Source organism: Lepidochelys kempii, chromosome 12 (assembly GCF_965140265.1).
Source record: "Lepidochelys kempii isolate rLepKem1 chromosome 12, rLepKem1.hap2, whole genome shotgun sequence".
Classification (NCBI taxonomy): Eukaryota; Metazoa; Chordata; order Testudines; family Cheloniidae; genus Lepidochelys; species Lepidochelys kempii.
This window is the reverse complement of record NC_133267.1, coordinates 39,080,356-39,095,734: the sequence shown is the minus strand read 5'-3', so window position 1 is coordinate 39,095,734 and position 15,379 is coordinate 39,080,356. Positions and strand designations below refer to the sequence as shown.

Sequence of the window (15,379 nt, the reverse complement as noted above, 5' to 3'; positions counted from 1 at the left end):
TAGTCCTGTGAATATTAGCAAACCCTCTGACTCAGGTCTACACTGAGACTTACCCTGTAAATAGGGGACTTTATTAACCAGCAAACTTAATGGTTACCACTCTTCAGGGCTCTGTGCAGCACGGGGGAGGAAGACATGGGACAGGGCAGAAGCTGAGGAGGCTAGTAAAAGTGTCAGACTCAGGGAGGCAGCCATGGGGGCGTCAGACACTAAGGGCCACGTTGGATTCAGAGGTCAGTATTTATCCCCCAAATTACCAAATTGGGACAGTAGCAAATTCTGTCCCATCCAGGGAACATTGTCTGATGGCTAGTGCAGGGTTCTGTTCCCAGCCACTGAGTCGCTGTGTGACTTGGGCCAGTTGCTCCCCCTCTCCATGCCTCAGTTTCCCCAAGGCAGGGTTGTGATACCTACCTCACGTGTGAGTGGCAAAGCTTCCTTTATGGAGCCCTGCAAAGTGCTTGGAGATCCCCGGATGATCAGTGCCATTTAGGAAGCATGGCCAGGCCTTTTCAAGGCAGGGACCCACAGTCCATTCCAAGGAGAAGTCCGTTAAGTCTCTCACCTCTGGATTTTCACCACGCCGCTCCATTTCAAGCAGCTGGGGGCCGAAGCAGCCCAGCCCCCACCCAGCACTGTGGAAAGCTGCCCCCTCTGGTCTCTCATGATAGCGTGTGTTTTATTTTGCTTGCAGATCAAGAAGCTGGGCCTCCGACGTTTCTGCCTCGCGGCCGTTTTCATGGTTGCTTGAAATGGTCGATGGTCTGTCTTTGTAAGTAAAATGAAACATCCACTCGAATGAGAGACCCAGAGCCCACCTCAGCTCTCCCGCCCTGGTCCTTAATGCTGCACTGAGTGCGAGGGACTTCCTGCCCCATGCTCGGTGCGTGGGTGGCAGAACCGGGGCAGTTCTGCTACGTGGCGGGCAGGAGTTGGATGGGGTAGGCTGCCCCGTGGCAGGGTGGTGGCACTTGGGGTGAAGCTGGGGCAGGGCTGGTGGCTCTGCTTTTAGCTGGATATTGCCTTCTCCCCAAAGCAGGGGCACAGGGCATTAAGGGAGCTCCCAAGCGCCTAGCCTGCTACATGGGCTGTGCACTCAGCCCCAGGGCGTGGGGAGCTGGGTCACTGCAACCCCTGCGGGACATGGCTCCATCCCAGTGTAGGGGGAGGATGGGGAGCTGGCAAACACACTGTTCTGTGGGACCAGTGCTGGGATCTGCCCTCTGGCAGCTGATCCTGGAGTCACGGTGTCTGCGTCCATTGCTGTCTGTTAGCCCCAGCCTTGTGGGAGCAGCGAATTCACCACCAGGGCTTGTGGGTGTGAGCACATGAGGGCGTGCGAGGAGGGGGCTTTAAAGCAGGCTGCCGCCGTTCATTGCTTACCTTCTCAGTCAGAACGGGACTTTTTCCCAACCTGCTTGCTCCCCCGTTAGCAGAGCTGGCTACAAGGGTGCAGGCTGCGTCCACAAACCTTCCGTCGGGGCCATGTGCAGAGTTTAACTTAGTAACACACCTGTCACTGGAATAAAAGCAGTTGTGGCCTGGGGGTTATTTTCGGCATCTCTTTAGCAAGCGGCTGATATTGCTTCGTAGTAGAGCGAGAGGGAGCCTGAGAAAACACCAGAATCAGGGCTGCTGGCTTCCAAGAAGCACAACCACAGCGGGGCAGGTTAGTGAATGCAGGAAGGGGGGATTCAGGGGAACCACGGGTCTATTCACCAGCTGTATTTTCTCAGGGCGAATCGTGGGGCCCTTTGGGGTTTCTCTTCCCAGCAGAGCTGTGTTCAGGGGGACTCGGAGTCCCGATTTCCTGGAGGTGATTTGCACGTGGGGTGGGGTTCCATAGCCGATGAACAGGAATCCCTCTGCTATTCCAAGTGACTCTGTTTTCTGGGTGGCGCGTCTAGCTGCTGCGGTTCCTGCTCCAGGGAGACGTGGGGATGAGGCGGGGGGGTGGAGACTGGTGAAAAGCATGTAACCAACCAGGCTATCCAGGGAGAGGATTCCCCCCGGAATGTAATTACTCAGCAATCGTGCTGATTCGGTGATTTCAAGCTGCACTGGACAAGGCGCAGAAGAGCCCAGGGCTCGGCGCTATCTTGCCCTGGCTGACGCAGGGTGGGCTAGGCAGGACCTAGCAGTACAATTCCCCCTCTACTTCCTATGGACAGGAGAAGGCGATTGTTTACCGGCTCCTCAGCAGCGGTTGGCATGAAGGCACCTTACCTAGGGGTTTGATCTCTGCAGCACGCGAGGAAATGCACGGCCTGTAAGTGCCAAGTCTCCACTGCTGCGGGTTCAAACAATGCAGGCCCAGCTTTAATGCAGCCGGTTGTTCTGCAGGGTTAGAAAGCAGATTTCAGGGCCTGGCCCTGCCTTTCACTCTGTGATTGCAGAGAGCCACATATACGGCTGAGGTTAGTTAGGGCTGGATTTTCCAAAGAGCTCTGCGCCCGTCCTGCCCCCCGGGCTGCTGGAAGATGGCTCCTGGGGCTTGGCCCTGCATGAGCAGCCCTTGGAAGCGCTTGGCCCATGCAGGAGCGAGCCCCTAGATTTCACCACCTGCAAACATCCCAGCCAGAGGAGCAGACTTAGGCCCTCGCTCCACTGTCAGGTTGTATTTACTGAGGCTGATGCAAAGTGCTCCCCATCCCAGAACCCTCGTTGTCTGTCCCACTGATTCTCCGTGGGGCTGGGGAAGGCGAGTTGTACCTTCCGGGGCGTGCTGTGGTCCAGGCAGAGGCCACGTGCTGATACACAGAGCCCCATGTGCAGCAAGGGGCAGGATTTCCAGACGTGCTGTGCTGTCCTCGTGCCTTCTAATTGTGTCGGTGTTAAATGACTGGCTGGCAGGTTTACGGGCTGAGCCAGGTCTCAGGGAGCAGGGCGGGTTATTGATTTATCGGGCCTGACGAGCACATGGCCACTTCATGGCACGTTCATTTGCCCGCGGGGGAAGTGGCTGTTTCGCTGATCGCCCTGCTGCTTGGCTGTCGATTGGAAGCTGCCTTGGCCGGACATTGCTGTTCACGTTCCCTTCTGTTTGCAGCACGTCGTTGTGAGACAACCAAACTCCCCGTGCGGCCAGCAAACGCTGACATGTCTGCTGACAGGTCTGACATGTCTAATGCTGACACCCCCACGCCCCAGGCTGCCTGCCCTCCCCTCGCTGACACACTTCTCCCCACTCCCACGCGCAGGTGACATCCTCCCTTCCCTACATGCAGACGTGATGCTAATGCACAGAAACTGTGACCCGGCATCCTCTCTGCAGGGAGCTGTGACTCAGCTGATGCTAACCCTCCGCACACTGTGGGGCCACTGAGAAGTCAGCCTCCTGCTCCAGAAAGCCCACTTTGCTAAAGGAAAATCCCCATTAGCTTCCAGCTGTATGGAGCCTATGGCACATAGTAGAGCCGTTCTGATTCTCTCCAGTGGGGGGCAGCGCTACTTGCTCGAAGTTCTTCCAGGAGGCCAGAGGCCAGCCGCTGGTCTTGAAAGCCAGTGCCTTCTCCAGTGACCCTCTCGCTGTCTCTCTCATTGCAGTAATGAATGGAAGCAGCCACTCCCCATCCGCTATCAATGGTGCTCCTTCCACCCCCAACGGGTTCAGCAACGGGCCTGCCACCTCCTCCACTGCCTCCCTCTCCACCCATCAGCTCCCTCCAGCCTGCGGCGCCCGGCAGCTCAGCAAACTCAAGCGCTTCTTGACCACCCTGCAGCAGTTTGGGAACGACATCTCCCCGGAGATCGGGGAGCGGGTGCGCACGCTGGTGCTGGGGCTCGTGGTACGTTCCGTGGGGCATTTGTCCGGCATGCCCCATCAGAGAGACGGATGGAGCTGTAACTGAGCCAGGGCTTGGTGCGAAAGCCAGGCTTTCCCCTCCCAGAGCTGTGAGGCGAACTCCGGAGAGATTTTTCCTTGTGTCCTGAATTTGCTCTGGGAAAAAAACTGCCATTTTCCCAGAAGCAAACACAGTATGTGGAAAAGGGCGGGGGTATACTTCTCCTCCTTCCCCCCAGCAAAACTGGGAATTTCTCCTGCATTTGTCACCGGGTACAAATTACCCATTGCGGCCTCAAGACCTGCACTGAAATGCAGGGGTGAACAGGGAATTGTCCAAGTGAACTGACCTACCCTGCCCCAGCCCAGCCCTGCGTGACGAGTAGCCCAGGGCCTGTGGCGGTAGCCATGTGAATTCTAGACCCCAGTGGAAATGACCAGGCTGGTGGGAGGGAGAAGCGAAGGGCTGGCCGTGTGAACAGGGGCTGGGGAAGAGGGCTGCTGTTCTCTGCTGTGACTCCTCTCCTGTCTCCGCCTCGCAGAATTCCACGCTCACCATCGAAGAGTTCCACTCCAAGCTCCAGGAGGCGACTAACTTCCCGCTGCGCCCCTTCGTCATCCCCTTCTTGAAGGTAGGTCCCTTATGCCGCCCGGTCCTGCCTAGCCCAGGGCCGTGGCCCCACCAACCCCCGATGACGCCCCGTGCGGGAGCTTTGCTGCATCAGGCGCCCTTTGACTTGGGAGATGGTTCCTGTGGGTGTCTCGCTTATCGGACCACTGTGCTATGGGAAGAATTTACCTGCTCTGTCAAGGAACATGCAAATACCTGAGTCAGAAGGGGCCAGATACATGGAGCTGAGGAGCTCTGGGGTGGAGCCGGAGAGTTCGGGGGGGCAGGTCGTGCTGGGTTAGTTGCCTGCATGTTGTAATTTTAGTTTCAAACCCAGGAAGCCAGGAACCCCCTCCCCGTGTTATTCGGGCTCACCCCCTCCGCTCACATGCCCAGGAACACGGCTTTAAAGGACTCGCTCCCTCCTCACCATTGGGGTGGTGCATTCCCTTCTCCCGCTGCCCCCAGCTTTGGACTGGGGAACTCAGCAGGCCCGTGTCACTGTACCAGCTGAGGTGCTTGTCTTTGGCTTCCCAGCGCCACAGAGGGGGCCATCTTGACTTCCATGGAACGATTCAAACCAATATGAAGCCCTGTCTCTGCCTCGTAAGCTTTGTGGGGCGCTGTAAGCCCGGGGCTAACTCAGCAGCCTGTGCACCAAAGAGCACTCTCCAGCCACGGGATTCCAGGCCCCTTTTCCCAAATAACACAAATTCAGCACATCAGTCGGGTCACTTCCCTGATTCGGGAACTCCTGCAGGGGCCTATCTATTCCCCGTCTGCCCCGAGAGTTAGGGTGAGCCTCTGCTGCCTTGTCTTTTCCCAGGCCACACGCTGAGTGTCACGTGCAAACTGGGTTCTTTCCCCTGCAGGGCCTACCCTACCCGCTCTACCCAGAAACTGAGCTCTGGCTATCCCCGGACCCACGGCCTCATCACAGCCTCAGCTGGCAGGCAGCTGATCAGTCCCAGGTGGGGAGCTGAGCCCCCTGAGGCCAGGCACACTGTGACAGGAGCCCATCTCTGCCCCCTGGTTTAAATAAACAGAAAGTGAGCATTAGGGGTGGGGGGTGGGCAGTTACACTGTATTTTTAGTTCCCACTGCTAAGCACCCTGGGATGCAAAGGGATGACAGACGCACGGATGCCATTCTCGGGTGCATTTCAAAGGGCCTCAGTTCTTTCAGACAAGACAGTTACGAACGGAAACCAGTTTGCTTTGCCTAACCTAAAGGACAGCATCCCCTTAGGAAAGAGGAGGTGTGCTTAGGTATTCAGAAACCACGGGAAAACCCACCCTTCACTCACAAGGCTTCAGATCCCAGCTCTCCATTCCAGTCCTGGATATTTGCCCCAGGCGGGTGGTGCCCAGGGGAATGGAAGCAGCGGGGAATGCTGGCTGACACAGTCACACGTGCCCGCTCCTTGCAGGCCCCGCAGCTTTGCGGGCAGCACCCAGCTGCTGGCATGGAGGTTAGTGCCAGGGGTCCACCCCTCTGGAATATGTCGCCACTGGGGCGTGACTCCCTCCTCTTCAAGCCCATGACACTGGGTTGGCACGGCTCCCGCTGGGGGCACCTGGCTTCCGCTGTGCCGAGGCTGGGTTTGCTGGTGAATGTGGGCAGCCTCTGGGAGCGGGTGCCCGGCTGGGTTCTGGGTGTGAACGTGACGCTCTCGTTGTCAGTCAAGGCACCGGCTCGGCGTGGAGGTGCCGTCCTGGCTGTGACGGGAGGGGGTGCGGGACCCAGGGCGTTGTACACTCAGGTTGGCCAAGGGGGTAGAACTCTGGGTCTATATGAAATCTTTGCCCAGCGAGAAGCTGTGGCCCCAGTTTCGTGGTCTCAGCAGCTGGCCCAGCCTCCCCTGGGCGGGTGCCTGGCATTGCCAGTTCTCGAGGGGAACACAAAAGAGGATCAAACCATCCCCCCAGTGAACCCGCACTGCCTGCTCAGTGATGCCCCGGCCTGTGCCTCCCGCTAGCTCTGCGTGGGCTGCGCACAGTCTCTGGCCATGCCATGGATGTGATGGGTGTTTTCCAGACCTGGAGCTCCCACCTCCTATGGGAGCTAGCAGGGAACCGTCCTGGCTGCGCGTCTGCTCTTCCATGACACAAGGGAGAAAGAGACAGAGCAGGATCAGCCAGTGGCCCAAAGGGGACAAGGACAGGGGCCTGGCTCCATGTATCCTTCCATTCTCAGATTGCCGGGCCTTGACTCCCAGGACGCAGTTTCGTGTAACTCTTGGCCCCCGACATTAACCCTAGGGAACGCTTAAAGCCCTCCTGCTTTGCGTTAACGCCCTGCCCATGGGGGCCATGTCGGGGGCCCCCCTCACTTAGCCTACCCTAGCCCCATAGACAATCATACAGCAGCTCCTTGGACCAGTCGGTGGTCTGGTGAGAGCCAGCGATGTCCCCAGGTGAGGAAGGAGGCCCTGGACCAGAGCAGAAGCTGTGAGGGGAGCTCTCGTAGCTTTAAATCAACTGTTGCCTGACCCCTCTCTCACTCCCCAGTCTCAGCAGGTCCCGGTTTGGGAAATGTGGGGGTGGGGGGAAGGGGGTAACCTGTGCTGCCCTCTCTGCAGCCCCCAGGATGTACCACAGCTCGTCAGTACAGGTGCTCTCGCGCTCTCCCCACATACAGGCTTGCAGGGCTGTGCACAGCAAAGAGCGGGGCTAGGCCCAGCTGGTCACCATTTGCAACTCATTCAAAATCTCCCTTTTTTATTTGTCTTTTAATTCCGCCCTGAGCCTGCTCTGTCACCCTGCTCTGGAGGGATTCTCAGCGCCCTGGCATGTCTGTCAAACCAAATATTTCCAGCAGATGTTCCGAGGCTGGCTTCAGCTGCCCTTGTTTATCAGAGGAATCAAGGAGGGGGGGGAAGCCCCCCCTTTGCATCTTTATTATCTCCCCCGCCCCGGCCCCAAGGGTTCTATCCCGATGGCTCTGAACTAGCCGCAGGAATCTGGCCAGAGCAGCCTCCAGCACTCTCGGAGCCTGTGTATTCCACTCCCATGAAACGGCAAAGGGTTTAAACATTTAAGAGTGCTCTGGGGCGATTCGGCGCCGGCCCCACACCCAGCCGCGTCGGGCAGGGTGGCCTCGCCTGCCCCCGCCCCCTGTCCGGAGGGGAAGTCAGAATAAAACCAGAGCTCCTTCTGCCTGAGGATCTCAAAGCTCTTTAGAGACATAGGTTGAGATTTTCAAAGCAATCTAGGGGGGTTAGACACCCAGGTTTCATTGACATGAATGAAAGCTACATGGCCAGTCACCTGGACTGGTTTGAAAATGTCAAGCATGAAGGACCCGATCCTGTTGCTCTTTGTTCTATGGCTGCAGCAGTGGGCTCCATCAATCCAAGCCCCACAATGCCCCCTGGAGATAGGTGCTATTCTCCCCGCTATGTGAATGGGGAAACCGAGGCACAGAGAGTCAAAGAAGGGCCTGACATGCAGAACTACTGGACTCTCGCAAGTCGGACTGATACCAGTGGGAACTGTGGGTGCACGACATCTCTGAAAATCAGGCTTTGACACTGGGCTCTGACACTGACACCTGTGGCCCTGGGCAGGTCACTTAAGTGCTCTGTGCCTCAGTTTCCCCACTGGTGAAAGGGGGGTAATAATATGCCGTCTGTCCTAGGAGCCATGTGACCCTCCCTATTCCCCTTTCCGTTCCGTGCCTGGGCCCGGAACAGCAGCCCCTCAGACAGCTGAGGTCAGTGCGGCCTATGGGAGGAGAGGGGATCGGGGCCATTGCTGCGTGACCTGGCTTTCGGGGCTGAGCTCCAAGTGGACCTAGTCTCTCCGCTGCCTGCAGTGCCGTGGGTTGGGCAGTCGTACCCACTTGCCTAACCCCTGAGCAAGTCGGGCACAGGGGGTCGCATGGCCCTGCCAGCTGGGGAATCTGTGTCTTGGGCACTGGGCAGGACCTGCGGTTTCTGATGCTCCTTCCTCTGCTGCCCGAAGCTAGAGGAGACCGAGCGCCTCAGCATGGAGGGTAAGGGTGCTTCTCCTTGCCCCCCTCCGGGAGATGCTGCCCTCTCCTCCAAGCTACATGCCTGTCAGAGAGGGCCAGTGCTCCCTGCCAGGAAGGCTTGGCTCCAGATCCTTGGGCAGAGGCCGATGTGCCGGTGCCCTGGAGAAGCTTGGCTTCCGTGGCACCTCTGTGCCTGGTGCTCCCAGACCTCAGGCCCTGGGACGCTCTGAAAATCTGGCTCCTTTCTGCCGTTCCCACGTGACGCTCAGCGGCTCTCTGGCCAGAGGAGCCATGTGACAACACTCCCTGTGCTGTCTGATCCCCGGGCACCCTGCTCCCAGCTGTTTCCACCTAGGACGCCAGCTGCTTCTCATTACGTTAACTGCAACCAGCCAGCCCCAGTGTGTTTCCCAGACTCCGGTTTTTTAAAAATTATTTCTTTAACTGGGGAGAGGGTGTCTTGTGGGGTGGGGGGGGAAAAGGGGGCGTGCTGCCCTCGAATCCGCAGGAGTACATCTCCTCAGCTCACACTCTAACATGTTCAACAGATGGCGACTTGGCCGAGGCTCAGCTGTCTTAAATAGAAAACTGGGGCTGGCAGCAAAAGTGCTTGGATAAAAATGAATTTCTGCTGCTTAATCATTTCTGCTTTGGATGCTCTTCTGGGGGGGAAGCTCCATGAGAAGCTCAGCGGGTGGGGGAGTTTCTTTACTAACCCTTCCTACCTTGCCAACGCCCGCGCTGGACAGGCGAGCCACGCCTGGTGTCCGAGCTGCCGGTCCCACCCCGGCCCTGGCGCTACCCAGAGACAGGTGGGGCTCTCCCGGTCTGCTCTGCGGGGGGCTCTAGTCTGGGCGGCAGCAGGGCTGAGAACACCCCCCGAAGCTCTGGCTAGTGGAATGTAAACGTGGCACGACGAATGGCCATGCTATTGGGGGAGCGGCCGCATCCTGCATAACCCACATTTGCTGGTACGCAGGAGGAGCCCTGGGCTTTTGTAATCTGTGTTTGTCTTATCCCCGGGGGTTGTCTCGTGCCCATCACCGTGACATCTGTGGGGCAGATCCAACACCCATTGAAATCCAACAGGGGCCTTTCCATCCCCTCCGCTGAGGTTGGATCTGGCCCCCAGTGCTTTCTCGTGGCTAAGAATCCTTCTCCAGGTCAGGGGATGGGTGAAGCCTATTCCCTAGCCCGGCTGTGTATGGGCCTGATTCTGTCACCCTTCATTCCAATTAGCAGCACCTTACTCGGTAACAGTGCAATCAGTGGAGCTGCTTACTGAGTAAGGTGCTCCTCAGGGTGAGTAAGGCTAGCAGACCTGGCCCCAAAATGCTTAACAGAGGAGCTCAAACCGCAGCCACCTGCAGGAGCCCATGGGGTGGGAGCAAACTGCAGCAGTGCCTACTGGTTACGGAAACTCTTGGGACTTCCAAAGTCTGAGCAGCTCCCACCTGACTGATGACTGGAGACCTTAGCCCGGGTGCTTTGGTTGAATCCATACAGCGGGGATTCAGGCCACGTGCCAGCAAATGTCTGCTGCTGTTACCAGGGGAGGTTTTCCCAGACATAGCAATTCCCATTCTAGATCAGTCCAATTATCCACCTACTCCAATGTCCTGTACCTGACAGTGGCCACATGCTTCCGAGGAAGGTGCCACAAACCCTGCAGCTGGTAGTTATGGGGTAACCCCCACGTCTCCTGGCCAGAAGTGTAGGAGAGTCCTTGGGTCGAGTTCTAGCATGGCCAAGGCTCCCCGGTACGAGAGAGGGAACCTCATTATGCTGGCTCAAGGGAAGGGTGCGCTACACCCCTATGTTCCCCAGCGCAACTGCTTTCCCCAGCAATGCTGGGGGGGTTGTGAAGCGCTGCGGCACAGAGACCGGAGACATGGGCACTGACCCACACGGGCGGTTTGGCCAAGGGCACTGAATTCCTGGCCGTGTGTTCAGACAGGGCAGATGGTATCCTTGCCAGCAGCGGCTAAGGAAGATCCAGCATTTCACGCTTCCTCCCACCCTGTCAGGCCAGCATCCTCTGCTGTTTATCTTGGCCCGTCCAGGTCTGCAGGGGATGCAGAGTAAGGAGCCCCCAGCAGGTTAATTCCCATGGGCGAGCCCTGCAAGGCAATGGAGCCCAGCCTCCATGGGTCAGCTTGTCTGTGCAACAGTGGGTGGCGGGGGGAGTGCTGGGGCTTCGCCCCTTCGGGCTGGCAGGGGCTTTACTCTGTCTCTGCCCCATTTGCAGGCCAACCTGCCCTTGCTGCAGCGCGAGCTGCTCCACTGCGCCCGCATGGCCAAGCAGACCCCAGCCCAGTACCTGGCCCAGCACGAACAGCTGCTGCTCGATGCCAACGCTTCTTCCCCCATCGACTCCTCTGAGCTGCTCCTGGAGGTCACCGAGACTGGCAAGAGGAGGACACCAGACAGGTAGGACCCAGAGGCTCTCGCTTGCTTTCCAGGAGTCCCACCCCAGCTCCTAGGGCTAGTGTCATGCTGTGAGCACGGGGCCCACAGTGAGTGGGAGCGACCCAGCAAGGAGGAGAGGATAAAGCCATTCCCAGATCCCCACCCCCGAAGGCACCATGTTAGGTGCAGGCAGGGCAGTCTCCTGGGTACTCTCTGCCAGCATTTCCCCTGCTGAAGCTCAAGGGCCCAGGGATACAGGTTGGTGAGACCCTGCTCCAGGGAGCCTGGCAGGCACATTGGGCCACTTGCAGCTAGACTCCAGGCACTGATCGCTGTGAATGGGGAATGTCACGTGGCAAGGAGCATTTCCCCTGCCGTGTGCAGCCCTCGGGGCACTTGGGATCTGGGGGTATGTCAGGGTTGAGCCCCCTGCACTAGAGGGCAGGTTCACTCCAATAGCAGGCAGCTGGAGTTCTCACCATCCACCTCCTTGGTGCTTCCCAGAAACGTGGGCAGCTTGCATCTCCACCCAGGCCCTGGGAGAGCTCTCTGGGCAGGAATCAGCACCTCCAGCCATCCTGGCCACACACCTCTTTGTGAGCAGTGCCACCCACTTTGCAGGCTAAGCTGGTCCCTAACAGTGTGTCTGCGCTGCATTGTTAACCTGGGTCTATGGAACCCGGGCCTGGGGGTCTCTGGGTTTCTAAGCCAGGGCTTGAGCGTCCACACTGCATGGAAAACTGGGGCTTAAAGGTGCTGGACCCACGTCTCGCAGCCGTGTTAGCACATCTACACTGCGCTGCACAGCCCTTCTGACTCGGATCCGCGGCTTGAGCTGTGTCCACACGGCACAGCGATGGGGCTTGGCCCCGAGTCATAACGGGGCTAGGGATGTGACCCTCCCCGCAGCAGGGTCTGAGGCCCCTGGTCCTGAATGCTTGTGACCTGAGTCAGACTGATTGGTTTGTGGACAGAAGAAGGACTTGGGCTCAAACCTGAGTCAGAGCCTGGGTTAGTGTGCGTTCTACCTCCCTGGCCATGTGCCCTGTCACCCAGCAGACTGCCTCTGCAGGGGGCCAGTGAATGAGCAAGCAGGAGCCAGAGATGAATCTGGCCTACAGCTGTCTAATTCAGACTGTGAGTTCAGCAGTCCCCCGACTCAGAAGAATCACTCGCTGCACCCAGGACTCAATGACACGGGCTCCAGGTTGGACTAATACGTTGGCAGCTTGTTGCATTTCTAGAGTCACTTGCCCTCAGGTTCTGTAAATCAGGATCACCCCCCTCCCCATTTGACAGAGTGGGAAACTGAGGCACAGAAGGGCAGTGACTTGTCCAAGGCCCCTGAGGGAGTCAGTGTCAGAGTTGGGCTCAGTGGCCAGAGCACTGGGCTGGGGCTCAAAAGACTTTACAAAGGAGGTGAGGGTAAGGAAGCCCTGTCCCAGTGTTGTAACCAGGTCATCCTTTTTCTCCTCCGCGGAGCAGGACCAAAGAGAACGGCTTGGACCGAGACCCTCTGCACTCCGAACACCTCAGCAAACGGCCGTGCACCATGAGCCCCGCTCAGCGCTACAGCCCCAGCAACGGGCTGCCCCACCCCACCCCGCCCCCACCCCCGCCACAGCACTACCGTCTGGAGGACATGGCCATGGCACACCACTACCGGGACACCTACCGGCACCCTGACCCCAGGGAGCTCCGGGAGCGCCACCGGCAAGTGGGTGAGTGGGAAGCGGCGTGGGCTGGGGGCCCCCACTGCTGTGGGGAGCATTCAGGGGCATTGAGCTCCCTGAGAGATTTCCTATCACGGGCAGAGATGTCCCGGAGAGTATCCTTTCCCCTCCACTGCTGAAGGGCCAGACTGCTCTGTGCAGGGGGTGCTCTGCAGGCAGGTGAGGCTGTGCCGGGGGGACGGACACTACAGACTGCATGCCCAAGGGGAGGTGCCTGGGAATTCACTGGGGGGCGGGCTGCCTCCCTGGAGCGTGTGCAGTCCGGCAGGGACTGGCCACCACAAAGCACTGGGCCAAGGGAGGGAGCCTCCATGGCTCTGGGTGGCGTGAGAGCATAACGAAGGGACAGACAAGGTGAGCCGGGGGGAGGCTGGCAGTCGGGGGGCAGGGCAGAGACAGAGGGCCCAACCAGTGCAGGCAGTGGACTTGCACTGGGTGATGGATTCAGCCCCCGCTCTGCGGAGAGAAGCGAGCTCTGTTGGGTTGGGTGCTGTCAGGACACCGTGGAGAGGAGTCCAGGGGCCCAGGGACTCTGGGGCATTGCGGTACTTGCCCCTGGGTAATTAGAGAAAGCAGAGCAGAGGATGGCTCTCCTGGAGGAAGATCAGCACTCCGGATCCTGAGCATGCTACTCAGAAATCGCTGGGATCACAGCGGTACCGAGCCAAGGCGGGGAGGTATCTTTCAGGAGGAGCAGCTGAGTGCGTATCTACACAGCATTGTAAACCCAGGTCTGGGGGACTCAGGCTTGAGGGCCTGCATTTGAGCATCCACACTGCTTTGTACCCGAGGTTTCCATACTGCACGGCACAGCTCTTCTGACTCGGGTCTCTGGCTTGCCCTGCAGCCACACTGCACAGTGCCCGGGCTTCGACCCCAGTCACAGTGGGACTCGCGCTCTGACCTAGCAGGGTCCTAGGACCCAGGTCCTGAGTGCTTGTGACCTGAGCCAGACTGATAGGTGTGTGGACAGAAACGGAGCCTGGTCAGAGTCCGGGTTAGTGGGCAGTGTAGACGCAGCCTGAGTTATACAAATCACTCGGCAACTTCTGATGTGAGAAGCATTTCAGTCCCTGACTCCCTGGGAGAATCCGTCTGACGTTCTGGGGCTGTCGGGGGTCCTAGGCAGGCTGCAGTGATGCTCAGGCAGGCTGAGTTCTCGGTGGTCCTGCACAATGCCCCCTTCCCGCCTCTGAGAAGATAGTTGTTGGAAAGGTGACCGGGGGAGCGGGGTGGGCACCTGTTATGGCAGGGTCTCCTGCCGGGAAGGGCCTGGTGAAGAGGGTCGTACATGAGTGATTCGCAAGAGATTGGCAGCAGTGCAGATGTGTAGGTGCTAACCCATGGCTGCGGGGAGGGTGACCCGTTCCTGGCACACGGGCAGCTCTGGCGGCAGCCCACAGCCCAATTCCCCTACTAGCAAAGGGCAGGCAAAGCTTTTCCCTGTAAGCTAGCCCCAAGGACTGTTCCCCCTCTCCCGGCTGTTCAGCCAGTGCTCTGCGTTACAGAGCAGGCCCCAGTGGGGGCTGTATGGACGGTATAGAGACTGCACTGATTTTGGCATTCAAACGTCTCTCTCTCTCTCTCTCTTTCCCTGACGGCCTCTCCTGTCTTGGGGCGTGACTCCACTGCCGTCCCGTGTCGAGCTCCCAGAGCCCCGACTTTGAGAGGGTGCAGGCCAAGGCAGAGCAGCGTGCTCCAGCGCCGGGCCCTGCGTGGCACCTCCCGGCACGCTGCGTAGGCCAGGTGCACCCCAGCACCTGGGCCAACGCCCGGCCCGCCAGCACTGCTCTCAGGCCACGGGAAGGAAGCTCACTGGGCCAGGGACCATCTCTTTGCTCCGCACAGTACCCAGCACAAGGGGCCCTAATCCCAGAGCATGGCCCCGAGGTGCTGTCCTAAAACAGATAACAAAACATAGCCGTAACTGGAGCCCCTGGGGTGCCCGGAGCCCCTGGGGTGCCCAGAGCTCTGGGCCAGGGTGACTGGCTCTCACTGACCCGCGTGTTCTCTTCCAGCCGTGCACGGCTCCCGCCAGGAGGAAGTGATCGACCACAGACTAACAGACAGGGAGTGGGCTGAAGAGTGGAAACACCTCAACAACGTACGTACCAACCCCTCTTGCCGCTGTCTGCGACCAGGGCAGCCCTGCCAGGCGGTGGGGTGGCTGTGACATTTGTGGTCACTGCAGGGCGGGGTGGGGAGGGGAGGGCATGGATTAGTTGCTCTCGAGAACATGAGCTCTGGCCCTTCCACAGAGGGGCTCCTCAGTTAACTTATCCGGACTTCTCTGTTTCACGTCCCACGCTGCTCACCATCTTCTCTGACTTTCAATGTAGGGCCTGCTCCTGTAGCCTGGCTCCGGGGAAATCCCTCCTGAAACGGATGGCTTTTCCTGAGCCAGGACTGCAGGGTTCTCCCTGCGGAAACTGAACCCTGTCCCCAAGCTGGGGGACCCTGGGGTCTCTGTCTGCTAGAATTTGAGTCAGGACCCCGTTTTGTGTGCCCTGGCTACGGTTCCCCATTCTGAGCCCTGTCCAGCTGCCCTGGCCTAGGGGAAACTCCTGGGTGTGGGGATGGGATGTGAACCAGCCATTGCAAAGCTGGCGCCTTCTCAGGGTGTGGCTGGGTGTAACTCCATTGATGCGGGCCTTGTCTAGACACACTCCCCCCAGGACAAATCGGGGCGGACTCAAACCTGCTGTAGACACACTCCCCCGGTGCAAACTGGGGCTTGCATCACATACCAGGGTGAGAAGCACCAGGGCAAGCCCATCTTACCCTGAGACACCCCATGGACATGCAGCTGCCCCCCAGCACGCACCCTGTGCCTGGGCCTTATCTGTGCTCTCCCTCCTGCTCTCTGGC

At 58.9% G+C, this 15,379-nt stretch overlaps 1 protein-coding gene across 10 annotated transcripts in view; it reads left to right on the top strand.

The window, feature by feature from the left end:
• Window positions 1-15,379, top strand: part of CBFA2T3 (CBFA2/RUNX1 partner transcriptional co-repressor 3) — a 111,107-nt gene that overhangs the window by 84,710 nt on the left and 11,018 nt on the right. For 9 of the 10 annotated variants that reach the window (XM_073308218.1, XM_073308216.1, XM_073308222.1 and 6 more), the window contains 6 exons: window positions 695-772; window positions 3,547-3,788; window positions 4,327-4,416; window positions 10,618-10,799; window positions 12,264-12,499; window positions 14,530-14,615. In XM_073308218.1, the coding sequence (XP_073164319.1) occupies window positions 695-772; window positions 3,547-3,788; window positions 4,327-4,416; window positions 10,618-10,799; window positions 12,264-12,499; window positions 14,530-14,615 (914 nt within the window). The remainder of the gene's footprint in view (window positions 1-694; window positions 773-3,546; window positions 3,789-4,326; window positions 4,417-10,617; window positions 10,800-12,263; window positions 12,500-14,529; window positions 14,616-15,379) is intronic. The other variant, XM_073308220.1, reaches the window with a different exon arrangement.